Source organism: Mus pahari, chromosome 18 (genome assembly GCF_900095145.1).
Source record: "Mus pahari chromosome 18, PAHARI_EIJ_v1.1, whole genome shotgun sequence".
Classification (NCBI taxonomy): Eukaryota; Metazoa; Chordata; class Mammalia; order Rodentia; family Muridae; genus Mus; species Mus pahari.
In genome coordinates, this window is record NC_034607.1 from 23985962 (window position 1) to 24013936 (window position 27975).

Below are 27975 nucleotides of genomic sequence, written 5' to 3' on the forward strand. Positions count from 1 at the left end.
TGGACTGCTCTTCCGAAGGTCCTGAGTTCAAATCCCAGCAACCACATGGTGGCTCACAACCATCTGTAATGAGATCTGATGCCCTCTCCTGGGGTGTCCGAAGACAGCTACAATATACTTACATATAATAAATAAATCTTAAAAAAAAAAAAGAGGAGACAGGCATGGTGGCAGGTGTTTGTCAGCTCAGTGCTCAGGAATCCCAAAGTTTTGGGGCTGGGGCAAGGAGCAGGCTCAGTCCATCAATCCTTGCTGTGCAGGCCTGAGGACCTGAGTTCAGATCCTATGCACACAGGTTAAAAAAAAAAAAATCCAGGAGTGGGAGGGCCTGTATGTACTACCTCAAATAAATAGGAGTGGTTCAGGAAGACCGCCAACATTGCCTCCTGGCCTCCACACGCATGTAGGCACACACACACACACACACACACAAAACGGAGTTTGAGGTCATCCTTAGTTACATAGTGAGTTCAAGACTAGCCTGGGCTAAATGAGACATCATCTCATAAAGGGAGATCAAAACAACAAAGAGAAACAGGAAAAAACTATTACCAGACAACAGGAACACGGGACATCCGTGCACTGTAGTTCTAGGTAGTTCTCAACCTTCCTAATACTGCGACCCTTTAATACAGCTGCTCACACCATGGGCAACCCCAACCATAAATTTATTTCTGTTGCTACTTCACAGCTGTAATTCTACTACTGTTATGAATTGTCTGTGACATGTAGGATATCTGATACTCGAGCCCTGTCAAAGAGTCAAGGCAACCCGCAAAGGGGTTGCAACCCACAGACTGAGAACTGCTTGCTCTAAACCGCCTGGAGAAGTTCGTTCGTTAACTGTGGTATTGGGGAGAGGGCTCAGGGAGTGGTTCTGTTTTTGTTTTGTTAGTTCTCACATGAGTGGACTTCTAAAGCTTCGTTCCATGTGCTGAGACCTCTTTCCTTTTTTTTTTTCTTTTTTTCTTTTTTCTTTTTTCTTTTTTTCTTTTTTTCCAAGACAGGGTTTCTCTGTGTAGCCCTGGCTGTCCTAGAGCTCACTTTGTAGACCAGGCTGGCCTCGAACTCAGAAATCCATCTGCCTCTGCCTCCCAAGTGCTGGGATTAAAGGCGTGCGCCACCACTGCCCGGGGAGACCGCTTTTCTTATTGCTCCGGCAATTGGGCTCCCATCTCAAAACCCGCCCCTGGGACAGACTTCCCTGCCCGCACAGCAGCAGCCCCAGCTGTGAGGGTCACCTCTCATTCGAATCTCCACGCTCGTAGGCTCGTATTTTCCTAGTGTGTTTTCTTTTACTATAACAGGACATCTGAGGCTGGGAAGTTATATAACAATATATCACAGTCTTGGGGGCTAGGAAACGAACCTGTCTCTAGCAGGGACCTCGGACTAAATTGAAACATGTGGTGTATGCAGACACACATGCAAGCTAAGCACCCACACACATAAAATAAAACAATTTAAAAAAAAAAAAAAAAGAAACCCACAGTTATGCCATTTCATCGTTGCAGGAGGTTTGAAGCATGCTGTCTCTGTCTTGTAGTTACAGTGACTGCTCTCGTGCAGGACTACAGTGGAAAGGAGCAGCGGGGGGCAGAAAGAATTTCAAAACGCACGGTGTGGAGAGAGAAAGAGCACCCGGGAGTCGCAGTCTGCGGTGTAGGTTGGTGCCGGAGGACAGTCAGTCGGCTTTGACTGATAAGATTAGCAATCAGACTCTCCGGAAACCTGGGGAAGACCCTCAGGGCAAAGCCCCACCCAGGGAAGCTTCCAGCTCCCGAAGGTGCATTCGGCTTCCGGGGCTTCCGAGAGATGCTGAGGCCAGGCTGTACCTTGGGGTTATCCTGTGTGCCTGACAAAAGCTAGCTTCCTCAGAGAGGAGCCAGCCTCACCTGAGAAAATAACCTCAGGTCTAACTGCAAGCCTGTGGGGCATTTTCTTAATTAGTGATTGATGTGAGAGGGCCCAGCCCACCGTGGGCGGGGCCATCCCCGGGCTGGTGGCCCTGGGTTCTATTATGAAAGCAGGCTGAGCCAGCCATGAGAGCAAGCCAGTAAGCAACATCCCTCCATGGCCTCTGCACCAGCTCCTGGCTCCAGGTTCCTGTCCTGTTTGAATTCCTGTCCTGGCTTGCCCCCATCGGCTCATATATTTGAGTACTTGGTCCCTAGTTCTGGTGCCATTGCAGGGTGGTTAGTTTCGATCTTGCTGCAGGAAGCAGGGGGGCAGGCTTTAGGATTAAAAAGCCCCATAATACTTCTGCTCTGCTCTCTGCTTCCTGCCTGTGGTCCCAGACCTGAGCTTTAAGCTTCTAGTTCCTGCCACTGTGGCTGCCGTCCGCTGTCAAGACTCTCAACATTGTGGACTCTGAACCACAAGCCAAATAAAGCCTGTTCCTTAAATTGCATTTGGTCATGGTGTCTTTTTCTTGGGGAGGGGCATGGGGGGGGGTTGAGACTGGGTTTCTCTGTATAGCCCTGGCTGTCCTGGAACTCACTTTGTAGACCAGGCTGGCCTCGAACTCAGAAATCCGCCTGCCTCTGCCTCCCAAGTGCTGGGATTAAAGGCATGCGCCACCACGCCTGGCTGGTCATGGTGTCTTATCATACCACAGGAAATAACCAACTCGCCAAGGATGAAAGGGGGACAGAAGGGAGACCTCATCTGCAGCACAGACATTAACTTGAGCGTCTTGAGAGGAGGAACCTACAAATAGTGTGTGTGTGTGTGTGTGTGTGTGTGTGTGTGTGTACCTGTATGTTGGATAGACCTTTCCTCTGAGATGAAAATACTCCATCACGCAGAGAACACTCATAAACTTAGAAAGTAAACAACTCAGAACCGTCAGGAAGTTCGTGAAGAGCGACTAGATTCACCAGCCCCTCTCTCTGGGTGCCGGTTGTTGTAAAGTTGAAACAAACCTAGACTGAGAAAATGCCTCCATCGGGTTGGTCTGTAGGCAAGTCTGTGGTGCACTTTATAGACTGATCATTGACATGGGAGGGCTCAGCCAATTGGGTGTGGTGCCATCTCTAGGTAGGTGGGTCCTGCATGGTAGAAAGTCAGCTGAACAAGCTGTGGGGAGTGAGTCAGGGAGCAGTGCCCTCCATGGCTTCTGCATGAGTTCCTACCCCGATTCTCCTGGTTGACGGACTGTGAACTGTAGGATTAAATAAACCCTTTCCTCCCCAAGTTGGTTTTGGCCATGGTGTTCATTACAGCAACAGAAACCCCGACTAAGACACTCCCCAAGTATATATAAGCTGTCAGGACTGCTGAGACACACTCTTAGAGATGCAAAGATGTCTGCAAGGGACGCTGTCCAGCTTGTTGACCTCCCTGCGGGCTGTGCGTTGAGCATCAGGTTCCCAGCTTTCTGAGCTGTCACTCATGCCTTGGTGGTGCAGCTGTCTCTGAGTCATCTCTGCTCCGGTACGTGACCCCTCACGCATATGCCTGTCGGTGACCCCAGTAAAGCTCACGGCACCACGCTGGCCTTTGGTGGTGGCCATGCTTTGGTCTGCTGTGTTTCCCCTACCTCAGGACAGCGGACATGTGTGCTGCATCTCACCGGGACAAGTCTTTCTTGTTACACAGTAAGGGTGGATAGGTATTTGTTCAGGTTTTCCCGGGAAAAGTGCCACACAACCAAGAGTATGAGTGCGTATCTGTATCTGTGTATGTATGTCTGTGTGAATGAGTGTGTGTATGTGTGCACATAGTACATCTGTGTGTATGAGTGTATGTGTACCCTACTGAGCCACCTCTTTAGCCTCATAAAATCTTTTTTTTTAAAAAAAGATTTATTTATTTATTATAAGTAAGTACACTGTAGCTGTCTTCAGACACTCCAGAAGAGGGAGTCAGATCTTGTTAAGGATGGTTGTGAGCCACCATGTGGTTGCTGGGATTTGAACTCTGCACCTTTGGAAGAGCAGTCGGGTGCTCTTACCCACTGAGCCATCTTACCAGCCCTCATAAAATCTTTTGAGAAGAGTATTTGTGTGGTTAGCTTTGTCAAATGACACTATTTAGAATGACCCTGAAAGAGTCTCGGTGAGGAGCCATGTAGAAGGTCGAGCAGCCGAGTGCCCGTGTGTGTGCAGGAGTGTTGGGGTGCGTTCGTGCGTGCTCTCTCCCTGCCACAGTGGATAGTGACATGAGCTGGAAAACCCTTCCCCATAAGTCACTTTTGTCAAGACGTTCTACCATAACACAAGAAACTAGGTACTATGCAAATGTGCTTCCCAGACAGCAAATGACCTGTGCTGTGTGTACCCTTTGACCCCAAGTTGTCACCTGTGACCTAAGTGACTGGACCCCAAACTGCTGACCACTTGCTACTTCATACCCAATAACCAGGAAGAACGGGACAGCCCCAAAGGTCAGGCCTGCTCAAGCTGAGATGGCTGAGTGGCCCATTGGAAGGACCATCCACCCTCTCTGGCCATCACTAACCTGAGGTGGTGTCCGTGCCCCTCTCAAGGTCTTCTACCTTCTTCTCCTGAGTCATTGGTGGTCCAGCCTTTGCACGTTCACAAGAAGCATTGGTCACAGTGCTGCGGGGCCACAGATGACAAACCAATGAAGAATTTTGGCAAGAACAGCGGAGTGGCCAACTCCCAATCCACTGGTAACGTCTGCCTAGACCTTGGGATTGCTTAGTTATGCCTGGTGACTGGAAAGGTGGTTTATGTGCCAGAGAATAGTGCATTCCTGAGTTAGAGGGTGTTCGGTGGTGAGGGTCTAACAGAGTTCTTTGCCCTCCCTCCTCTCCCCCTCTGCTCCTTCCATCCCTCTCCTCTCTTCCTTTTTTCAAGATTATTATTGGGCCAGGCAGTGGTGGCGCACGGCTTTAATCCCAGCACTCGGGAGGCAGAGGCAGGCGGATTTCTGAGTTTGAGGCCAGCCTGGTCTACAGAGTGAGTTCCAGGACAGCCAGGGCTACACAGAGAAACCCTGTCTCAAAAAACCAAAANAAAAAAAAAAAAAAAAGAAAGCAAAAAGAAAAAGATTATTATTGGTCCACCCAGTCAGCTCACCGTTGAAGGCATTCACTGCCGATCACTAGGATCCACACGGGAGGGGAGAATTGACCCCCCCCCCAGCTGTCCTGTGACCACCCATGGAGGCACACACACACCCAACCATAATAAAGTAATTTTTAAAAGTCTGGGTACGTGCAATCACCACAGATCTCTGGAGGGCTGTGATCACAGAGTCGAGGGTGCTCTCAACGTAACCTGAAAACATTTTAGTATTCCACAAAGAAGCTCAGGAACAAGCCGGATGCGGTGGTGCGTACCTCTAATCCAGCACTTGAGAGGGAGAGGCAGGTGGGTCACTGAGTTTAAGGTCAGCCGGAGCCACAAACAGAGTTCCAGGTTAAGCCAGGGCAACATGGTGAGACCCTGTCACAAAACAAAACAAAACGAAACGAAACGAAACAAAAGGGCTTGGAAGGTGGCTCCATAGGTAAGAGTGTGCACAGCACAAGAACCTGACTTTGAATCCCCAGCACATGTAAAAATCCCAAGTGTGGTGGTGTGCATCCGTATCCCCAGCTCTGGAGAGACGGAGACAGGGGGATTGCTGGAACTCATGGACAGCCATCTGACCCACTCAGCAAGCTCCTGGTTCTGTGGGATCATAGTGCCTCAAAATACAAAGTGAACAAACAGTGCCTGAGGGGGAGCAGCCAAAATTGGCCACAAATACACAAAATGGACGAACTTCAGACATCCCTTGCGTGCGGCAGACACGGTGGGACCCTACAGACACCAAAAAACGATGCACATTGTCACAGTGCCACGGGGTCTCTCTGTGGTTTGACACTGAGTACTGCAGGCGCAGGTGGGCCCCTCCACGTGCAGCTTTTACTGCATTCAGCTGCAGGTTCTAAGGACCAGAGCCGAATCCCTCACCTTTAGTGAAGGAGGATAGGAAGCTCAAGGCAGTCTTGCCTTCATAGGGAAAAACTAAACTTTGGCCTTCCCTCAATGTGGGCTCCGTTCTGTCCTGGTCCGGTGCCCCACACAGAGATCCTCTCAGGAACCTTACCAACTTTCACAAGGTGGCTAGGTGTCACGGATGGAGACATCTGGTCAGAAAGGTATTTCTCCTTCCACAGTTGGTCAGTGGTGGATGGTCCCAGAAGCGTGTGTGTGTGTGTGTGTGTGTGTGTGTGTGTGTGGTCCCTTCTTGCTCTGGTCACCCCTCAGTCTAGCCAGGGTGATGGTGGTAGATGGGTTCCCACCCAACCCAACTCCATAATTCAGGCTTCTGGAACCTTCTGCTCAGGACACCCCTTATGACATCACTGGCCATCCTCCCCTGCACCCAGCCTCAGGAGAAAAGTACTCCCTGGGAAAGGGGATCGCAAGCTTCCTTCACCCATCATCCACCAATTCAGTCCTTCCCTCATTCATTTATTCATTCATGCAAACATACATCCTTCAGCCACTCACCAGTGTACTTACAGCTCTCTACACTTACTCATCTATTCATCCATTTATTTATTTATTTATTTATTATTCATTCATTCATTCATTCATTCATTCATTCAGATATCTGTATGTGCTTGAACAGTTTTTACAGCCCCAGTGCTGAGCACTGTGCATTACCTTAGATAGAAATAGAAATGAAACCAGACGAGGCCATTCAAGAACCTATGGGGAGTCTCAAAACCAAAAAAAAAAAAAAAACAAAACCAAAAAAAAACTACCATTAAGGGTCTGGTGCTGTAGTCCAGTGGGTAGTGCTCAAATAGCTTGTGCAAGGTCTGGGACTCCCTCCCAAGCATCACATGAGTGGCATGGTGTGGCACATGCCTGTCAAACCAACACTGGGGATGATGGAGGCAGGAGGACCACAAATTCAAGGTCAGCCTTGGCTACACAGGGAGTTAAAATGTAGCCCAGGCTATATGTGAGAAGCGGGTGTGGCCGTGGCTGTGGTCATGTGAGCCAGGATTGGCTCACTGCCAAGCCCTGTGATTCCCTGCTGGTTTACCAAAAAACCTGATTATGCGCACCTGAGTGATTACACGCTGTCCGCCTGACATATAGCGTCCTACAGCATGGTATTGAGTCACTGGCCTATCAACACCCACCCTGTCTGCGTGCACGGCTCGCGTGTAGAACGTGCTGAATGCTGATTGGATGATGAGCGATGAGAGATGAGTGCAGAGGGTGGAAGGGGATAAATTGGGTGATCCCAGAATAGAGAGCTGAGCTGAGGAGAAGCAGGGAAGCTGAGGAGAAGCAGAGGGAAGAGAAGCTGAACTGCTGTAGAGAGCTGGGGTGAGCTGTAGAGAGAATAAAGGAAGCTGCAGCGGGAAGCTGTGAAAGCTGCTCAAACCCTGCCTTGGCGTATGTGTCGTCTTTACCCCACCTCTGCGGGATGGAGGCTGGGGTTCTGCTATATGCACATGCGTTCAGACTGTGAAACTATCATCACCATCCAGTTCTAGAGCCTCAGTCTCCCCAGTCTGAAGCTCATTCTCATCCCCTCCCAGGCCTGCACCACACACTTCCTGCCTCTGTGGCTTGCTCTGGAGCCTGCAAGTGGGACCCTGGAGTATGTGCCCTCATCTGGCGTATTTCACTGGACAGGGTCATCATCGCTCCTCCACGTTGGCATGGGCATCTTTTCAGGATGTCCTCTCTCAGCCTGGAGTGTCCATACCCTCGCTCGCTCCCTCTGTCAGTGACCAGGAGCTAAGTGTGGCTACTGTGTGAATATGGCTGTGTGACAGACCTGAGTCTCTTTATTTCAATGGTTTCTGCTCTATGCCCAGAAGGGGGCCTTGGGTTGTCATATGGCCATTGTGGCCCTGGCTCACGGAACACAGTGATGTCACAACAACTGCCTTGAAATGTAGAAGGGAATGTTCTGGAGGACATCCAGTCTGGGGGGCTGCTTGTCCTTCTGTGGCTATAGTGGGAGATGGTGACAGCTGGACAGGAGTCACCACTGCCGTACCAGTTGATAAAGTGGCAGCCTGTGGTGGGGAGAGAGGGCTGAGGACAACAACATCTGCCCCAGCCTCCCAGGAAATGCCTGGGCCACTAGGCACAGAAGGTACTGGAAACTCTATTCTTTTCTCCTCCTTCCCTCTCCCCTCCTTTCTAACCCCCTCTCCAGAATGTCATTTAGCCCTACCCTTGAGCTCACACAGCACTCACACACTGGAGAACCTGAGATCAGTCCTCTCTCCCACAAAAAAAAAAAAAAAAAAAAAAGCTGGGTGTAGCCACACACACCTATAACAGGAGACCCCTCTACTGCTCACTGGCAGTCAGCTTAGTCAATAGGCAAGCTATGGGATCGGGAAGGGAGAGGTGAGAGGTGTGGATGGCCACTGTCAGGCAGGCCTCAAAAGAAGGAATGTAGCTGAGGAAGAAGGGATTTGCTGACGACCTCTGTCTAGCTTCCACATGTCTGCATATACGCCACACACAAGAAATGTCCCCCACTAACACCCGGCTTGTTTTATCTCTCTTGCCAGCACCCACTTCTGCCCTCTCATCGTGGTCTGTGAGGTTCCTGTCTTTCTCTGGCCAGCTCCGCCACCATCCACCCCGCCCTTTGAGGAAGCTGACACCCCACTGTGTACACCTGGTCCTCTGCCCTCTGGGACTGTGTGCGTGAACACCTTTGTGCTGGGTCTGTGTCCTGGGGATGACTGACCCTAAGGAACAAGTTAAACTTCCGACCACCGGGTCGATCCTGAAAACACCGACCTTGAGGAACAAACTTCACAGTACAATATTGAAGAAGGGACAAGCAGAAAACTTTGAGATACTGAACCCAGGTGGGAGCCCGCCCCCCCTCCCGGTGCAGGGAGAGGGTGGGGGTGGCAGCAGGGGTCCTCCTGTCAGTCCAGCCACACTTCTGGGATCAGGTAGTAGAGTAGCACTGGTTTACTGGGGCAGGTGGCCAGTGGGTGTGGAAGTCCTGTGGAGAGGGAGGGGGGAAGGGTGATACATGTGGTCATGTGATGCCGAGGTGATCATGTGACCAACCAAGGCCTTGCCCTCTTGAGAACAGTAACCCTGACTCCACGTTCTCCTGTCTGTGGGTCAGGGAGCAGCGAACAGCACTCCTGTCCTTTGTCCCATTTTCTTGGCGAGAGTGACCTCTGACCTCCATCCACCTGAGGTGGCAGGGATGGGGGAGACTGCTTCGGTAAATCTCTCCAACCCAAATGTGCCCCGGCAATGAAAACACAACACAGTTAATATGAATACATGCTGTGCGCCTAGATTGGCTACACTACCATCGTCCACATCTATGAGACCCCTTAGAGCTTGTGGTTTCTCCAGGCCATGTGCTTCTGCTCCGATTTTCTTCTTCTTCCTCCTCCTTCTCCTCTGCGTCCTCTCCCTCTTCCATTTTCTCCTCCTTCTCTTGTCTTTTTGTTCCACCTTCCCTCTCTCTGCCCAGTCATCACCTCTCCTTTATTTTACAAATTAAGGTGGGAAGCAGGTTTACAGGAAATCACCTGAGTCCTGACTCATTCCTAGTTCACAACCCCTCACAGGAGAACACAACTGACATGAAATATAATTAGCCCCAGGGCTATCCACAACAAGGGACAGTGACAATGACTCCCTGTTCTTCCTTCAATCTTTGTGGGAGAAGTAACTTCTGACCCTCTGTCCTGTTCTGGGGACAGTGGCTCTCTGTCCTCCCGAGGAGGACCTCATCTCTAGTCCCAACAAACGGAGTGACCTCTGACTCCGCCACAGGTGCCAGCTACTGGACAACGAAGCGGGAAGGCCAGGTGCAGCTGCGCATGGGCAAGGACCCGTTAGAGAACGAGCCTCCGGTCACAGTTCCCGACTTGATCATGAGCACGGCCACGAAGTACTCGCACTACCTGGCGATCGGCTCCAAGAACAAGAAAAGCTGGCAGCTGCTCACCTACATCGAGTACTACGAGGCCTGTCGGCGCGCTGCCAAGGCCTTCCTCAAGGTACGGCTCCTGTGCGAGCAAGTCCACAGGGGATGCAAACCTCCCCTGCGCATGCTCGCCCCTCTAGCCCCGCTGTGCGTTATGGGCAGAGCTCGCTCGCTCGCTGCACTTTGCGCTCCACTTCAGGTTGCTCATTCCCACCAGGAGTGTCATGCCACCATTAGTCACGTGGATCGTTTGCCACTCTGTGCCTCAGTTTCCTCAAGTACAAGATTTCGTTTTGCATACCAAATGTGCATTAAGGTGTGTGTAATTAGACATGGATGGCAGTTTTGTTTCTGTGTTACACATATTTTGTGTCTTTAATCTTGTATGTGCATAACCATACAGAGCTGAATCAGGTATACCCACTGTTGTATATATCCATATCCATATTAAAATCTAGGGTGTGCATATCCATAAATATGAAAGCTTTCACACGTATGTGTTGCATGTATAATGTATGCTTTCCTATATGCAACATATACAAATAGGGGCTGAATGTGGCACAGTGGTTAGAGCACCGGCTGCTCTTACAGAGGACCAGGGTTCAATTCCCAGCATCCATGTGTTAACTGTAACATTATCTGTAACTTCAGCTCCAGGGGATCTGATGCCCCTTTTCCACCTCTGTGGGTACCAGTCATGCACATGGTACACAGGCACACATGTAGGCAAAACATATATCTACACAAAGTAAATTTAAAAAATCAAAGTGTACATATATTGAATATCTACATACACATGAGAATATAAAACAGTGCCAAATGCATTACATGTATAATATAGGGTGTGTGGGTCCTAAGTATGTGTGCATAGAATATTGGAAATTGGGCTGGAGCGATGGCTCAGTGGTTAAGAGCACTGACTGCTCTTCCAGAGGTCCTGAGTTCAATTCCCCAAAACCACATGGTGGCTGACAACCATCTGTAATGGGATCCGATGGCCTCTTCTGGTGTGTTTGAAGACAGCTACAGTGTACTCATATACATAAAACAAATAAATACATCTTTAAAAAATATTGAAAATTATATTTAATGTGTTTATATATTAACTTTATAAGGTCTTTATCTTTTACTAATTTTTTTTTTTTTTTTTTTTTTTTTTTTTTTTTTTTTTTTTTTTTTTGGTTTTTCGAGACAGGGTTTCTCTGTATAGCCCTGGCTGTCCTGGAACTCACTCTGTAGACCAGGCTGGCCTCGAACTCAGAAATCCGCCTGCCTCTGCCTCCTGAGTGCTGGGATTAAAGGCGTGCACCACCATGTCTGGCTTCTTTTACTAATTTTTAAAAATGTGGCCAGACGCTGGGCACTGGTGGCGCACACCTTTGATCCCAGCACACAGGAGGCAGAGGCAGGTGGATGGATCTCTGTGAGTTTGAGGTCAGCCTGGTCTACAGAGTGAGGCCCTGTCTCAAAAAACCAAAAAAGTTCTGCTGTTTACTTTTAATTATGTGTGTGGGTATGTGCATGGGTCCCCTAAACCTGGAGTTATAGATGGGTGAGCTGCCAGATGCCGTGCTGGGAGCTAAAGTCTGGTCTTCTGCAAGAGAATACCCGTTCTTAGCTGGCTGAGCCATCTCTCCAGCCTCCTTTCGGTGGTAGGATCCGGTGCACAGGTCCCCTGTGAGTGTTGGTTTCACTCTGTGAGTGGTGTGTCCTTTTTGTGGAGGGGGATGAGCACAGGTGCGTGGGTTCACCCTGCTCACCTGGAGCTTTCGAATCGCACGTGTGTAAGGCGACCTCCCGGTGCCTCGCCTGCACTGGAGTACACGTGCCCACCACGCTTGACCAAGAGTTGGAACTCAGGTCATAACTGTCGCATGGCAAGGGTTTTACTAAAGCAGCCAGCTCCCACCTGCCCCCCCCCCAGGTTTTTGTTTGTTTGTTTGTTTTTAAGATCTTGTTTATTTTATATATACACGAGTACACTGTCACTGTCTTCAGACACACCAGAAGAGGGCATCAGATCCCAATTCAGATGGCTGCGAGCCACCATGTAGTTGCTGGAAATTGAACTCAGGACCTCTGCAAGAGTAGTCAGGGCTCTTAACCACTGAGCCATCTCTCCAGCCCTTTTTAAATTATTAGTCTTTTTTTTTGTTTTTTTGTTTTTTGTTTTTTAAGATTTTATTATCCTGTCTTTCTGGTTACCTGGTGTCATGATGACACGTTTGTTAGTTGGTCGGTTCCATGCGAAGCTACTGTTCCAACTCTCTGGTGTTTGTTGAATAAATGAAGTTTTAAAAGCCCTATTCTTCAGATAAGGGAAGGGGATAAGAGAGACCTGAAGTGACTTGCTAGTCAGCCTAATAATTAAGGTGAGGGTCAGAGCACATTAAAGATGGCAGTGGGGGATGGGGAAAGTCAGAGGAAGGAGAGGAACTTTTATATAGCCCTGGCTGTCCTGAAACTAACTCTGTAGACCAGGCTGGCCTCGAACTCAGAGATCCATCCGCCTGCCTCTGCCTCCCAAGTGCTGGGAGGAGATGAACTTTTAAAGAAAATATTGTAGCCAAGGAGGGAGGGCTTCACAGACAGCAAAATCTCAGCTAAGTGGAGGAAAAAGCTATCAGGAAATCTAGGGATGAACACACCAAACCACGGGCACAGACCATTCAAGGGCCCTGGGTTAAAGGACACGTTCTGTGCAAAGAATGCAAGCCTGGTGTGTTGGGGTAACATTGAAGATAGATAGTGAATGGATGGGTGGATGGGTGTGTGCGTGCATGGGTGAGTGGATGGAAGGGTGAGTGGATCGGTGGATGGGTGGGGTGGATGAGTGGGGGTGAGGGCATGAAGGGGTGTGAGGGTGGGTGGGCAGGTGCTGGTAATTAACAGCATATTGCTGGATGACGGGCACACGGATGGATAGATAACAGAAGGGTGTGGTGCCAGTGCCGTCTCAGCATTCCCACTGTGTGGCACCTGTGTCTGGAGGACAAACAATGCAGAGGGACTGATCAGCTGAAGACACCTATGAGGTCAGGGTAAGGGCTTCCGAGTCTCACAAAAGCTTCTCCTTCCTCAGGTGGGCCTGGAACGGTTCCACGGTGTGGGTATCATGGGTATCAATTCCTCGGAGTGGGTGATTGCCAGCATTGGAGCTATCATGGCAGGGTAAGGGAGACCTGGCGTGTCCTCTGAGTGTCTTGGGGTCTTGCCTCTTTGGGAGCTAGGTGGGCTCTTTGAGTTCGGAGAGTGCACGTGGCTACAGTTCAGTTAATTACCCAGTCCTCATGCTCCTTTCTCTCTTCCTAGACATTTTCTCTCCTCATCAAACTCATATGTGTCCTGTGGACCCCAACATTTAATGCCCTTTCCTTTAGGAATACTTCCTATTGCTGTCCATACCCTAGCACTGAGCTGTCCCTACACGCATGTAGAACATTTGGGGGAGCTTAGAAGGAGTTTCCTCTGAGTCCCACCTTCCAACAGGGTATGAAGACTCCCAAGAACCCCACAGTTCCCCAAAGCCCTCATTGGTAGATCTTCAGTTCCTGAATTATTTTTCCAGTGGCATCTCTGTGGGCATCTTGAGCAGCAACTCCCCCAAAGCCTGCCAAGTCATTGCTGAGACCTCAGAAATGGACATCTTTGTGGTGGATAATGACAGACAACTGCAAAAGATTAACCAGGTAAGGTGCTCTGGGGTCTGTGGATCTGGAATGCTCTTAGTCTGTGGGGGTCTGGGATACCCATGCCTGTACTACACACACAGTATTAGTACTAAATTTAAAAAATGGTATGGGTGGAGAGCAATAGAAGACACCCATGACATCCTTTGGTAAGTACCTGTGAGCACATGCATGTGTGCATGTACACACACACACACACACACACACACACACATGTGCGTGCATGTCAGAAATGAAATAAAAATAGAAATGAATGGTAAGAAATGGGGGTGTACACCTTAGCAATGAAGCACCCCCTGCCTAGTACGAGTGAGGCTCCACCCCATGAAGTTGAAAATCAAATGGTTTCCAATGAAATAATCCTATATTTTCACATAGTAAGAACACTGGGGCAGGGGCTGAAGAGCACTTGCAGTGTTCCTGCTGTTCTTGTAGAGGACCCAGGTTGGGTTCCCAGCAACCACAGACTGGCTCACAACTACCTTAACTCCAGTTCCAGGGAATCTGATTCTGTCTTCTAGCTTCCACAGTACATATACAGATATGCAGGCACATACATTTATATATACATAAAACTAAACACACACACACACACACACACACACACACACACACACGGGCTGAGTTCAGTGGGCAGAATGCTTGCCCAGCATGGATGGGGACCCTGGGTTCCATCCTTGGCCTGGCACCACAAAACAGTATATGGCAGTAAGACCTGCCAGGAGTTCAAGGGCATCTTCAACTACATAGTGAGTTTGAGACCATCCTGGGCTACAGGAGACCCCCCACCCCCACCATCTCCCCAGTCATGAAAACAAACAAGAGCACTTCAAGACCCTCCTTTTGTGTGTGGAGCAGTCCCTGGCTCAGGGGTCCTTATCTTTGCCTGCACTGACCCCATGGTGCCCTGCAGATCCAGGGCTACCTGAAACATCTCAAGGCCATCATACAGTACAGAGAAGATATCCAGGAAGTGCGGCCAAATCTATACTCGGTATGTCCAAACGGGAATAAGGGCAGGACAGCCAATCACAGGCCTGGAGACTGAGGCCAAGCCCAGTACAGGCTGAGAGTCCAGAAAGCCCAAAGTGGGGTTCTTTGGTGTGTCCTTGGGTACCTGGGATCATAGTCTCAGAGTTTCTCCATTTAAGGGGGGGGGGATTCTCCTGCATCAAATGCCTTTCCTTTTCATGACTGAATAATATTCCAGTGCATGGTTGAAGCTGAGGTGGGTGGGCTGGGAGGGTGTCTGGGATGGCGTCTACTCTCCAGTGCCCACCGATCAGCCTTTCTGCAGTGGAAAGGCTTCCTGGACCTCGCAGATGACATCTCGGATGAAAAACTGGACAAGATCATCGATGCACTGAAGCCCAATCAGTGCTGTGCCTTGGTTTACAACCAGGGTACCACAGGGGCCCCGAAGGCCATAATGCTGAGCCATGACAACGTGAGTAATGGCCCTCCTTCTCTGAGGGGCTGACCCAGCCTGGCCTCTTGTGGAACGAAGAACCTAGCTAGACCTTACTTAGCAAAGTACCTTTCAGATCACATGGACCACAGCAGCCACCGTTCAGAGTCTCGGGTTCAAGTGTCCCCCTCAAGGTCAGGAGATTCTTGTGAGCTACCTGCCGCTCTGCTTTCCTGGGATACAGATCTTGGACGTCTGGGTGGCCATTTCCGTGGCTGGGACAGTCTATTTCCCCTCGCGAGACTCAGGGAAGTGGAGTGGGCTGCCACGAACCCCTGGCACGGTGAGTGCTGGGGTAAGAGAGACAGTAGCCCAGTGTGGGCAGCAAAGAACAGGGGTGGGTGTGGGTATGAGGTGGGAATGGTCGCCCTGCTCCTTGCTGTAGGAGCAGGTACAGGGTCGAAGTGAGAAGGGTGAGGGCAAGGGTGCTGCATACTCCTTCTGTCTGGCCTTTACATTTCTCCCCCCCTCGGGGGGGGGAAGGTACCTCTGCTGGCACGTCACCTGAGCTGTCCTCGGTCCCATCCTGGTTCCCCGGGCTGAAGCTTCCCGCCTCGTATCCCTGGTGTGCATGGGGGTCCCCCAGCGCCCCATCCCGTCCCATTCAGGGCTTCCTGATGGAGCTGCTCCGCGAGGTCCGGCCCACCACGTTTTGCGGCATTCCGTGGGTGTGGGACCGCATGCTGGACAGTCTGAAGACCAAATTCCTGGAATCCACCGCCTTCCGCAGGAAGATCGACCGCTGGGCCATGCGCATGGGCCTCCACACCAACAAGAAGCAGATGATGGGGTACAGCAGGCTCTGGAGGGGGGGGAGGGGGCGAGGGGGCGAGGGGCGGGCGGATGGGACCCCAGAGCAGCGGTCTTAGGTTCTCTTCTACCACCCACGGCTCTGCTTCTAAAGGGAGATCCACCAGCCGCTGTGCTTCGGCCTGGCCAAGAGATTGACCTTCGAGCCCGCCAGAAAGTTCCTGGGTCTCAACCATTGCCAGCAGTTTCTAAACGTGGGCACGGGGCTGCCGAGCGGCACGCTGGATTTCTTCCTCAGCGTAAACATCCCTATCATGGAGTTATACGGCTTGTCGGAGAGCACGGGAATACACACAGTGTCCAACCTGCAGGCTTACCGGGTACTGAGGTGTGTGTGGATGGGCCTCTGTCTTCCCTCAGGACAGCAGCCCAAACCAGGGATCCCCAGGATTCAGGCCACCCCAAAGCAAGGCGACTGCTGAGTTTCATGGGCGTGGCTTTCCTCTTTTGGAACGGTTCTCTTCTTGATGCGGGGCTGGGGTGGTGATGGAGGTAGGGCCCAAGGCCCCTATGAGTACCAAGCAAGTTTTGGGTATCCAAACATGGTGGGCAGCCTCCTTCAGAGAGTGAGTCTGGCAACAGATTGGCAGATGGGGGGCTCCTCTGGACACTGCTGCTATGAATGGGGCGAGGCACAGCAACTTTGAAAGCCAGCAATGTTTGTCTGTGCCCATGTGTTGGATGGGGGGGGGGTACTGGGGAGGTTTTTTGTTTTGGTTTTTTTTTTTTTTTTTTTTTTTTTTCTGAGACAGGGTTTTTCCGTGTAACCCTGGCTATCCTAGAACTCCCTCTGTAGACCAGGCTGACTTCAAACTTTCCGATATCTGCCTGCCTCTGCCTCCTGAGTCCTGGGATAAAAGGCATGAGCCCCCCCCCCCCCAGCTTTGTTACATTTTGTTTTATGAGACAGGATCTCCTGGTGTAGCTACATTAGCCTCAAACTTACAGCATTCCCTTGCTTCAGCTTCCCAAACACTGCAGTGACAGACATGTACCGTCACACCCAGCTTTGACCTCTGGCCAACCATACTGACCCCAAGCCACACCGGGAGTAGGTGGTGTGAATGTGTCAGCCTCTCCTGACTGCACTTTGGGGCCTTAACCTGAATTTTTATTTTTTTTTCCTGTGCCGCACCTTGTTCTGACTGAGAGACAGAGAAGGGGTGGAGAGAGAGGCTGAAGCCCAAGGGGTATCATGTTCTGGTGAGGGAGCATGTCAGCCCTGTTATGGCGCTCTTCCTGTCCATAGCTCTGGGAAAGCGCTTCCCAAAACCCACACAAAGGTGGAAAAGGAGAACAAGAATGGGATCGGGAACTTGTGTATCTGGGGCCGCCACATATTCATGGGGTACCTCAGAGACAAGCAGAGCACAGAGAGGAAGGTGGACACCCACGGCTGGCTACACACGAACGACGTGGGCCTCTTGGATTTCGACAAGTTCCTCTATGTCATGGGGAACAGTAACGGTGAGGAATGCACATCACATGGCTGGCTCCACTTCCTAGGGAAGGGGATGCTTAGGGCTGTGACCCACCCTTGATGTGGCTTTTCAGAGACCAATGCCTCTCTTTGTTGCTACAGATTTTATCAAGCTAAGCTCAGGGGAAACGGTCAACCCGTATCCCATCGAGGAGCGGGTGAGGACGCGAATCCCCATCGTACGCTATGCCATGCTGGTGGGCCAGGACGCCCCATACCTGTGTGCCCTCCTCACATTAAAGGTACCCACGGAGCAAGACTCAGACCAGAAGAAGGGTGGGCTAGATGGGAGTCAGTTACCGTTTCAGTGGCCTTTTGTTTTGTTTTGTTTTGTTTTGTTTTGGTCACTGTGACTAAATACCTAATCAGAAGCAATTTAAGGGCCAGGAGAGACGCCCCATGGATAAAGCACTTGCTATTACAACCATGTGGACCTAAGTCTGAGTTCCATGTGTAAAGCTGGGCATGATGGAGCACTTTATAATCCTAAGTGCTGGGGAGGAGACTGGTGAGTTCCGGGCCACGGGAGAGAACCTGCCTTGAATTAAAAAGGTAGACAGAGCCAGAGGCGCAACACCTTAGGCTGACCTCTGACCTCCATGCATCGTGCACACATGAACATGTACACAGACCCTTACACACAAAGTCTGTTTGTTTTTGAGACAGGGTTTCTCTGTGTAGCCCTGGCTGTCCTGGAACTCACTCTGTAGACCAGGCTGACCTTGAACTTAGAAATCTGCCTGCCTCTGCCTCCCAAGTGCTGGGATTAAAGGCGTGTGCCACCATGCCTGGCTTAAGAATTTATCATCATCACCATCATCATGTAATCATGTACACAGCACAGAAGTGAACAGACAGTTTTGTGGAGTGAGCTCTCTCCTCCCATGGTTCCAGGAATGAAACTCATTTCCTCAGGCTTTTGAGGCCTTCACCCACTGAACTAACTCACCAGGCCTACTTGTGGGCATTTTCATTTCAATTAAGCCTCTCTGGAAAGCCAGGCATTCCCAGGGGTGTGTTTTTATGGTGACTTTAGATCCCGGTCCATTGACACAGAAGGTGTGCCCTGAGGCAGCTTTTATGTGGGCTTACATCCTGGCCCTACTTGTTGGTTCTGAGGAGGGGTGCAGAGTGCCTGACAATGTAGAGGATCTAGAATTTCCCCATGTAGACAGTGTCCCTCACAGTGTGGACAAGGCCATTGGCATCAAGGTACCAAGTTGAAGATATCAACCACAGTCTGGTTGAGAAGATGGGCTTTGGGGAGCCAAGAGATCTGGCTTGAGAGATGGCTCAGTGGGTGAGGGTGCTTGTTGTTTGACGGCCTGAGACCATCCCCAAGCCCCACATGGTGAAGCGGAGAATGAACGCCAAGATGTGTGCTTTGTGGGGCTTGCGTGAGTGATTGCTCAACTGCAGGCTGGCTCTGAGTATGGCCCTTGAAGGAGGTGCTCACAAAACATCAACTCTGTCCCTCTCCACAGTGTCAGATAAATCCAGAGACTGGAGAGGCTCGGGGTAACCTAACCAGTGAGGCCGTGGCTTGCTGTCGGAAGCTTCGAAGCCAGTCCACCTGGTTGACAGACGTCCTATATGACCGTGACCCTTTGGTCACAGAGTTCATTAACCAGGGCATCCAGGATGTGAATTCGGAGGCGCCCTCAATGGGTGCCAAGATCATTAAGTGGGTCATTCTAGACAACGATTTCTCTGTGGACGGCGGGGAGCTTGGTGAGTGACGAGTGTGGGTGGACCATGGATCCTCAGGCTCCTGGCCCCAGGCTTCCATTAAGTATGGGAAGGGTCTGGGCTCATGCAACTTTAGCTGATTTTTACAACAAAACATGTTTAAAACAGGTACATATCTGTCAGCTGAGCACCCTGAAGTCTGAGGCAGGAGGATCATGAGTTCAAAGGCTGTCCAGGGTACAGAGAGAAGAAGACTCTATCTCATAAACAAACCTGGGGATAGGGAGATAACTTAAGTTTGTAAAGATGCTGACTGCCCAAACAAAGCAAACAATGAACCCCCTCAAACAAACACCAAAACACTAGAGGCATACAGGCGGCTGCTTTTAAAGGTTTATTTTTTATATTTACGCTTATGACTGTCTGCATGCATGAAAGCTGAGCATGTTTGTCCAGTGCCAGCAGAGGCCAGAAGAGAGCATCAGTCCCCTAGGACTGGAGTCCAGGTTGTTGTGAGCTGCCACATGCTAGTGTTCTAACTCCTGAGCCATCTCTCCAGGTGCAATACATTTTTTTTGTTGTTGTTGTTTCATTTTTTTTTCAAGACAGTTTCTCTGTGTAGTCCTGGCTATCCTGGAACTCCCTCTGTACGCCAGGCTGGCCTTGAACTCAGAGATCTGCCTGCCTCTCTCCGGAGTGCTGGAGTTAAAGGCACTAAGTCACTTGGCTCCTAGTACACTTGTAATTCCAATGCTGGAGAGGGTGAAAATTCCTTGTGATACCTGGATTATCAGGCTAGTCTACTTGACTAGTACCAGGAAAATGAAAGATACTGTTTCAAAAACCAAACCAAACCAAACCAAAGATTGGAAGGAGTGATGCACATACCTTTAATCCCAGCATGTGAGAGGCAGGAGCAAGTGGATCTCTGTGAGTTTGAGGCAAGCCTGGTCTACATAGTTTATTCCAGGATAGCCTGGTTTACATGGTGAAATCCTGCTTCAGGAAAAAAAAATCACACAGACACACACACAGACACACAGACGGAGCTCAGGAGATGTTCAGTGGCTGTGAGGGCTGCGCATAGGACCACATGAGCTCATCAAGAAGGCTGGATATGGAGCTGCAGGCCTCTCATACCAGTGCTGAGGGCAGAGACAGAAAGGTCCCTAGGGCTTGCTGCCAACCAGCTTAGTTCAAGGTTGAGTGAGAAACCCTGTGCTGAACGAATATGGACAGTAGAGAGAGATTGGGTAGGACATCTGTCTCCTCTTCTGGCTCGGAGTGCATGTGCACATGCGCGCGCGTGCGCGCGCGCACACACACACACACACACACACACACACACACACACACACATACACACACACACACACACACACAGGGAGGGGAGGGAGGAAGGGAGGAAGGAAGGAAAGAAGGAGGAAGGAAGGAAGGGGTGGCCCTGGAACCAGATGGCTCAGAGGTTAAACGCACTTGCTGCTCTTGAAGAAGATCCAAGTTTAGTTCCCAGGACCCACAAAAACTGGGCAGCTCACAATCACCTAACTCTGGAGCTCTCTTCTGGCCTCCAAGGGCACTGCAAGCACTTGTACACACATGTACACACACAAGGACACATAATAAGATAAAAATTTAAAAGCACCTCCCATACCCAAGTCTTGCTTGTATAAAATTTAGTGTGCTGAGCCCAATCCAGTACCTTTCCTCCCAACTGGAAGATGGTCCAACTTCAGATGCAATTCCTGACCTTTGGGGGTGGAGAGGCAGCATCTGAATGTTGGAGGATTCTGGACTAGTGAGGCCTGAGGCTGTTTGGACTCTAGGTCGATGGGGTGGCAACTTTATACCTATATTTTACCCACTGCCCTCAGGGACTTCTGGAGAGAATTCTTGGCTACTTCCCAGTTCTCTCTCCTACCCCAGCTACCAGCTACCCTTAACAAGCACTCAATCCTCTTGACAACTTGGCTTGGGCTTCTGACCCCTGGGGGAAGGTGGCAGGGAGGCCCACCACAGCCTTGCTTCCGTCACAGGACCCATGAGCAAGATGAACAGGTCCACTGTGGTCAAGATATACCAAGAGGAAATCCAGAAACTCTATGAGACTTCAACCTCCTAGGAACCCCATTCACCCCAATCTTTGCTCAAGTGCTGGCACTTCGTCTTTCATCCTGTTTATTGGGGGACAATTTCTACAGTGGAGGGAGGACTCCCTGAGAGGGGTCCTGGGTGAAAGGGCATATTCCGCCCTCTAGAGTTGGTATTTGAATTGTAAAGAAATTAAATGTGTTCACTAAAGTGGTGGCTCTCACCCAGAGGTAATTTTGTCTAGGGTCACTACTAGATGACATTTGGTGACATGTGGCTGTTTTAACAGGTGAGGAGTGGGTGGAGGCCCAGGACACAGCACAGCACTCTGCAGGGACCTGCAGACACAGATGCCAGGGTTAAGACCCGCATTTATAGCAACTCCCAGCTCAGGCTTCATGCTGACACCTCAATCAAGCCTCCCAAGCTGAAAGGGCTCCCATCCTAGACTTTGTTCTTACAAAAGCTACTTTTGTTAGAGTTGGTCTGGAGCCCAGGTCCTTAGACTAAGTTTTCAGCCACGACCCCGTGTGTGCGCGCACTCGTGAGTGCTCAGACTCCAGAGGAGGTCACTGGATCTCCTGGAACTGGAGTTCTGGAGGGTTGTGAGCTGCCACGTGGATGTCGGGAACTGAATTTGAGCCCTCTACAAGAGCAGCAAACACGATCTCTGGCCCATTTACACGCTGTGCTAAATGTGAAGTTGGGGAATTGCTGGGACCTACCGTGTTCTTTAGACAAAGTGCAAGCGCTCCCACCTCAAAGCCTGAGGCCCACAAAGGGACCCGAGAGCAGCACCTGTGCATGGAGCTGAGTGGGCAGACTCGGGAGATCTCATGCTGTCTTCTTAATCAGAACCAGCTGGGAGACCCCCACCCCACCCCACCCCTCAAACTACAGCAATGATCCCGAACTCTAGATGCATTCCAGAAAGCATGTGCTGGGGTAGCCTTGGGGACACAGAGCTGTGGAAGTTCTGATGGGGCTGGAAAGGACCTCGGTAACTTGGTCGGGTGACATCCTGTCTGCTGGGGCAGAATACTGCACAGAATTTACAATAGAGGAAATGGATTGCATTCTCTGGTGAGTCCTGCAGCCCTCCTGTAAGGCTCATTAAAATGTAGGGAATGCCACTTGGATGGTTCTGGAAGAAATGTTTCCCGAGGCCCTGCCCACATGTCATTATATATGTAGTCATAGTTGCTGGGGGGAGGAGGCTGCAGCCCAGAATTCATGCAGGGACCTCTAGGGACACAGCCTTGGAGTGAGCACTCATCGAGGTGAGCTCCAAGTTCCCCACCTCTGGCAATCTCCTTGACTAAGCTGACATCTTTGGTCTGTTGCGGGTACCTATCAGGGTGAATACTCATTCAGTTAGTTACCCAGGAAGTTGTGACCAACAAAGCACGTGCATAGACATAGTTTCTGGCTCCCAGTCTGACCCGTGAGCCGCTTGCAAACCATTTCTATCCTCAAGATAAGAGGGGGCTGAATATGGAGAGAGATGATGGGAGCATGTAAGAGGCAGATACAGACAACCCTGGCTGGCCAGACCAGAAACCACTACTACTGGAACCAGCATTGAGCAGGGAGACTTCTGTGTTAGACAAGACTGTAGTGGTTCATGCTGCTGCTATAAGAAACTATCAAGGCTGGTAATATTTCAAGGAGACGTTATAATAGCTCAAATAACATGGCCATTTTGGCAAAGTTGCCTGGTTCTCCCAAGGTCACTGACACTGGCTACAACACACGTGAGGAGGAGCACGTGGAGACTGGAGGAAGAGGTAATCTCTGGGGGACTGTTCAGGTTCTCATGAAAACGCTATTGCTAATCCCTCAATGATACTACCACTTTCACGGGAGTCAACTTTGTAAACAGTGCTAAAAGGCTGGGCTGCAGCTCAGTAGGCAGGACACTCATCTAGTATGCCCTGGGTTCTATCCACATCGACCAGTGAGGGTACGCACCTCTCGGCCCAGCACTCAGGAGTTAGGAGACCAGTTCAAGGCTAGCCTGGGCTATATATTGCCTGTAACAAAGAATGACCCTCTGGTTAGCAGGAAATGACTTGGCTGAGGAAATGAGTGAGAGGAGGAATAGGCTGTGGTTTGAGCATGGTCCATCAGTGACATTGCTGAGCTTGGTTTTCAGTATGGCTGTTGGGAGGTTTGAGAGTTCTGGGAGCATATCTCTCCTCATGGGAACATATTATAGGAGCCCAGTCCTTTCTCTTCATGGACACATCTGCTCTTTTAGAACGAAAAGGCTTCACCAGAAGCCAAGCTGATGCAGCGGCCCAACTGGAATTGGCTTTCTGAACTGTAAGATACACAGGCCCTTTTTTCTTTATAAATTAGCCAGTCTCAAGTAATTTGTTACAGTCACAGAAAGATAGTATTCTTCAGTGATCTAAACTGCCAATTCAGTTTTGCTAAATACTACAAATTTAGGGAATTCAAACTTTGTGTGCATACATGTTTTTAATAAAAACTGCGTGTACATGTATGCCTTGGATAAGAGGTCAAACTCTCCTATTACCCCCCCCATCCCTTTTTCTTTCTTTCCTCCCTCCCTCCCAATAGGGTCTTTCACTGAACCTGAAAATGGTTAAGACTCCACAGGCTCAGTCAGCCCCAGAAACCCTTGCCTTGGAGCTTGGAGCGAAGAGAGGGCTCAGTGGTGATGAGTGCTCACTGCTCTCCCATGATCCCAGTATGGTCCTTAGAACCTATAGTGCATAGCTCATAGTGACCTGCAACTCTAGCTCCAGGGCATCCAATACCCTCCTCTCACCTCCTAACATGACACATACACCGACACATAGAAAATCTTAGAAGGCCCATAGACAAGTGCACATGTTGTCACACCTGGCTCCGTGTGAGTTCTGGGAGGGAAGCCCAGGTCCCAAGCTTGCAGGGCAGCATTTTAACAAACCATCTTCCGGCCTTCATATTTCTGAGTCACCCATGGATCTTTCTGCTAGCTCTTGCTACCATAGGGTGATGAGCAAGCATTAGTGAGTTAGCAAGTGTCTGACAACAGTCACACCAATAGCTGGCTGGAATGACTCTGGCAGGCAGAATCCTGATTAGTGAAGGGTCTGGGATGGCAGTGTCAAGCTCAAGGGACCCCAGAAGAGTCCGTGTGATTGCTGACGCCTGTGCAGAGGCTGCTCGCTTACGACTGATGTTCAGATCAACGGCACGGAGACCTGTAGACTGGCCTCTAGCAGTGACAGGAGGGGCACACTGGCTACCAACAAGCTGTGAGATGACCAGCCTCAGTGCTGCTGAGCTGTGCGGGGGTGAACCCCCAGTTTCCACTTGCTAACAGAACTCAAGAGGGGGCTGCCCTGTGGGCGTAGTAGCTAAGGATGTGGGCTTCTGTATGCCACTCAGGTGTGTGCCATTCATGGACCTGTGGCCCTCTAGGTGGCACTCAGGTCTGGAAAATGGGCCCAGTGCGAGTGATGTCAGAGGCTCATGGGCTCTAGAATCCCTGCAGGGGGTACCCTCCTGCTGGCCCACCCATCATCCCAGGACCCCATTGTGTTGTAACCAGCCCTTACTATCTGCTTGCAAGGGAGATGTGGAACACCCTCTACATAGGTTCCCGTGTGGTTCTTCCCCACTCCTCACTGAATTGAAGGCAGGCCACCCACTGCTCCCATCTCACTTTATTTTCTATAAAACTCCTCCATCATTTCACAATTTAACAAAAAAAAAAAGTTTAAAATGCGGGACAAATGGCCCTGCAGCTTGTTACAAACACAGCTCTCCTGGTCCCTCTGTCCAGGGCTTGTCTGGGCCAGTGACGTGTCTATTCATGGAGACACGTCTTATGAAGCCCTGGGGAGGGATAGGTATCCAATACCTTTTGCACTCAGTGTCATGAACTGGTTCAGGAGGCTGCAGCACAGGGACTCACCAAGGGCATACATAGTGCCACCCCTTCCTATGGACAAGTCCCTAGAACCCTCAGGGCTCTGGCTGCAGGCTGCTGCTTTAGGCTTCCAGACAGCCAGTATGGGCCCGAGTGGCTCTGGAGGACAGTGGTGTGACCTTCCGGCCAGAGGAGGTAACTGAAGAGATGGGTGGGTGCTTTCAGGAGGGCCCTGGAAGCATCTGGAAGGACGAAACGCCGAGGCCCAGGGCAGCAGAAGGGCGGGGCCACTAGCGACCGTCAGAGGAAGAGCGGTGCCCTGGGCTGAGGCTGCTTGGGACCCTGGCGCACTCCATGTGGAGGCCAACAGCTGCCACGATGCCAGGGCCTTCTATGAAAAGGCTTAGAGGCTGCAGAACACCTGATGGAGAGTATTGTCGGCCTGTGTGGAAAGAGGTGTGGGACGCGAGCCCTGTTTCCTCCCAGCCACAGGGACTGGGAACAGGGGTTACAGGCAGAGGCCTTTTCCTTTCTCTGGGGTAAAGGAAGCCTTAGAGGCTAGGGTCCCCAGGAGTGTTCAGGATCTTCCTGACAGATAGTTTGGGAGTGGGACAGACAGGGAGAGGGAGCTGGGAGGCCAAGCCTCCAGGGGTGAACCCACACTGGGGAGGAAGCAACACAACGAGGCAACTGTGAACCGGCTTCGGCTCAGGCCTCTTTCAAACACCTTGATTGGGGCACAAACACCGACAACTGGAGTTGGGGAAGGGGTGGCACTCCAGGCTCAGACATGGGAAGGGGGCTGGCTTGACCCCTGGCAGTTTGCAGGGCACAGGTCCAAAGCCTCTCCAGGCGCAGTGTAGAGGCAGAGCCATGTGGCCAGGAACAGAGGCAGTCTGGGGTTGGGCCCGCCTCACACACACCATCCTATCATATTTGGCAAAAGCTCATGTTTTCAAAGACTTGATCAGTGAGAGAGCAGAGGAGGAGGCCCATGGGGAATGGTGGCCCAGGAGCGCCGCCAGTCCAGCTAGCCTTGGAACTGTGGGTGCTTGGCTGGCACATGGCTGCAGTGGTGGCTCTTGGGGTCCCAAGTTTGGTGCCCATTGTAGTGTTCTCTGGCCTAGGGCCTCGAGAGGCAGTGGCATCCTGGGATCTAGAGGGGAGATCCTCTGTGCCTCCAGCAGAGGGGTGGCCTGAGCCCCTGGCTGCTGGATGCACCTGGAGCACACACAATACACAAGGCTGCATGGCAGAAGCAGGTGCACATAGCTGGCCCTGGCCATGCTAACGGACCCTCAAGTCTAGGAGGCAGGCCAGCTGAGAGAGGCCTGTGAGCTGTGTGGAAGACTGTGGTCATCCTGGCCACCCAGAGAGGCCCAGGCAGTAATCTGCCATTCAGTCCCGCCCACAATGGACAACTGGCAGGGACTGAGGGGTTGCAGGCCATGTGTGTCCTATGTCACCCCACCCTGTCTAAGTGTGGCCTGCAGCACCCCTTCATCACCAACCACTGAGGGGCACTGGGGCACCATGGTTAGTTGGGGGTGGTACCGGGAGCGGAAGCCATGGCGGGCCAGCCCTCATGCCCAGCCCCTCCCGTGCCCACCATGCCCACCGTGGCTCCACAGTGGTAGCCGGGGTCATGTGGCCACGGCCTCCAGGCAGCTCTGCAGCTTGCGAACAGTGCTTTCATCCAAGGAGAAAAGGTCAAAGTCGAAGGTGGTGTTGGTGACATTGAAGTGGCCAGTCTCCTCGATCAGATTGACGATCTGTAAGGCGGGTGGGATGGATTCAGGGAATGGCGCTGGGTGCCAATGGCCAGGCCTGGGAGGAGGGGCTCAGTACCTGCTGCAGCACATTGCGCTCACGCAGAGCCATCAGTCTCCGGTGTAGCTCCACCAGCTCATCCGTGTAAGCCTGAGGAGAAGCATGTCAGTGGCTGGGGGCACCCAAGTGGAGCACAGCTCGAGGCACCACCTGCCCACACCCTCAGGCCCCGACAGCCCACCTTGTCATAGGTAGCCTTCTTCAGCATCTTTTCTGGCTTGCTGCAGGGCTCGGGGCTCCTCCGACCAGACACCTGTGGAGACCCCGGACCTGTGAGCTGCAGCACGCATTCCTCAGCCCTCCCAAGATAGCCACAGAAGCGGGCTGACAGCCGGACTCCACTCACCTTGCTGCTGGGAGGGGGCGGCTTCTGGGGAGGCAGGGGCTCACGGCCAGGCAGGCACGAGTCAGCACTGTTGTCACTCTCGCTGTCACTGAAGCTTAGCCTGTAGAGCAGGTGGGGTGGTGTTAGAGGTAACATGCTACACCACACTAGCAGGCGTGAGGCACCCCATGTTCACGTCTTCCTGCCCAGCTCTGAGCACCTGGACCATCAGACTTCCCACTCCATGCTTCCTGAGAACCTATGGCTGGCCCTCCATACCCCAGTAACCAGAGTCTCTCTGTAGCCCTGCAAAGCATGCTGTGCAAGAGTCACACCAGGGTGTGCGGCCCGAGTACCCAGGTGACAGATGTGCTTAGCCCACAGTGGGTAGGATTACTGAATCACACGGCACCAGCACATTTCATTGAGTATTCAAAACCCCCAACTGATTCCTAGCCCCATAAGCTCAGTGAGGGAATGTGCAAGAAGCTCTTGGGGACCCCAGGTAAGCATTGTGACACAGTAGTCTCCTGACACGCTAGCTGGCTCCAGCGTTAGTTCTTGCACCATGTGGGCTTTGGGGTCAAACCCAGATTCCTCAGGACTGGTGGCAAGTGACTTTACCCACGGAGCCAGCCACCAGGGCACTTCCTCCCCCAGCTCTCACAGTCAGTTGGTTATATCCAGGGCTCCTGCTCTGTGGCCGCAAGCCAGGCTCTAGGTCAGACTGTTACCAGGCAAGCACAGCCTCAGGTTCCCCTCACTTTTGTACCCTCTCTGTGCTCAACAGGTGGCAAA

At 51.3% G+C, this 27975-nt stretch overlaps 3 protein-coding genes across 4 annotated transcripts in view; 1 reads left to right on the top strand and 2 right to left on the bottom strand.

Moving 5' to 3' along the window:
* Positions 1-4516, bottom strand: part of Acsbg2 (acyl-CoA synthetase bubblegum family member 2) — a 28495-nt gene extending 23979 nt beyond the window's left edge. Inside the window, exon 1 of the mRNA XM_021218425.1 lies at positions 4462-4516. Coding sequence (XP_021074084.1) covers positions 4462-4516 — 55 coding nt within the window. The remainder of the gene's footprint in view (positions 1-4461) is intronic.
* A 3373-nt stretch (positions 4517-7889) lies between these two features.
* Positions 7890-21349, top strand: LOC110335950 (long-chain-fatty-acid--CoA ligase ACSBG2-like). Its single transcript, XM_021218397.2, has 14 exons — positions 7890-8085; positions 8513-8818; positions 9756-9982; positions 12992-13080; positions 13478-13598; positions 14512-14592; positions 14896-15045; positions 15143-15349; positions 15675-15856; positions 15971-16204; positions 17126-17343; positions 17459-17598; positions 18841-19087; positions 21082-21349. Exons 2-14 carry the CDS (start codon positions 8686-8688, stop codon positions 21165-21167), a joined length of 2115 nt encoding a protein of 704 aa, XP_021074056.1. The 5' UTR covers positions 7890-8085; positions 8513-8685; the 3' UTR covers positions 21168-21349.
* A 3452-nt stretch (positions 21350-24801) lies between these two features.
* Mllt1 (MLLT1 super elongation complex subunit) overlaps positions 24802-27975 on the bottom strand; it is a 45699-nt gene continuing 42525 nt past the window's right edge. For both annotated transcript variants that reach the window (XM_029531367.1, XM_021217887.2), the window contains 4 exons: positions 27199-27298; positions 27034-27105; positions 26871-26942; positions 24802-26794 (listed from right to left, as the gene is read on the bottom strand). In XM_029531367.1, coding sequence (XP_029387227.1) covers positions 26666-26794; positions 26871-26942; positions 27034-27105; positions 27199-27298 — 373 coding nt within the window. In that variant the 3' untranslated portion in view covers positions 24802-26665. The remainder of the gene's footprint in view (positions 26795-26870; positions 26943-27033; positions 27106-27198; positions 27299-27975) is intronic.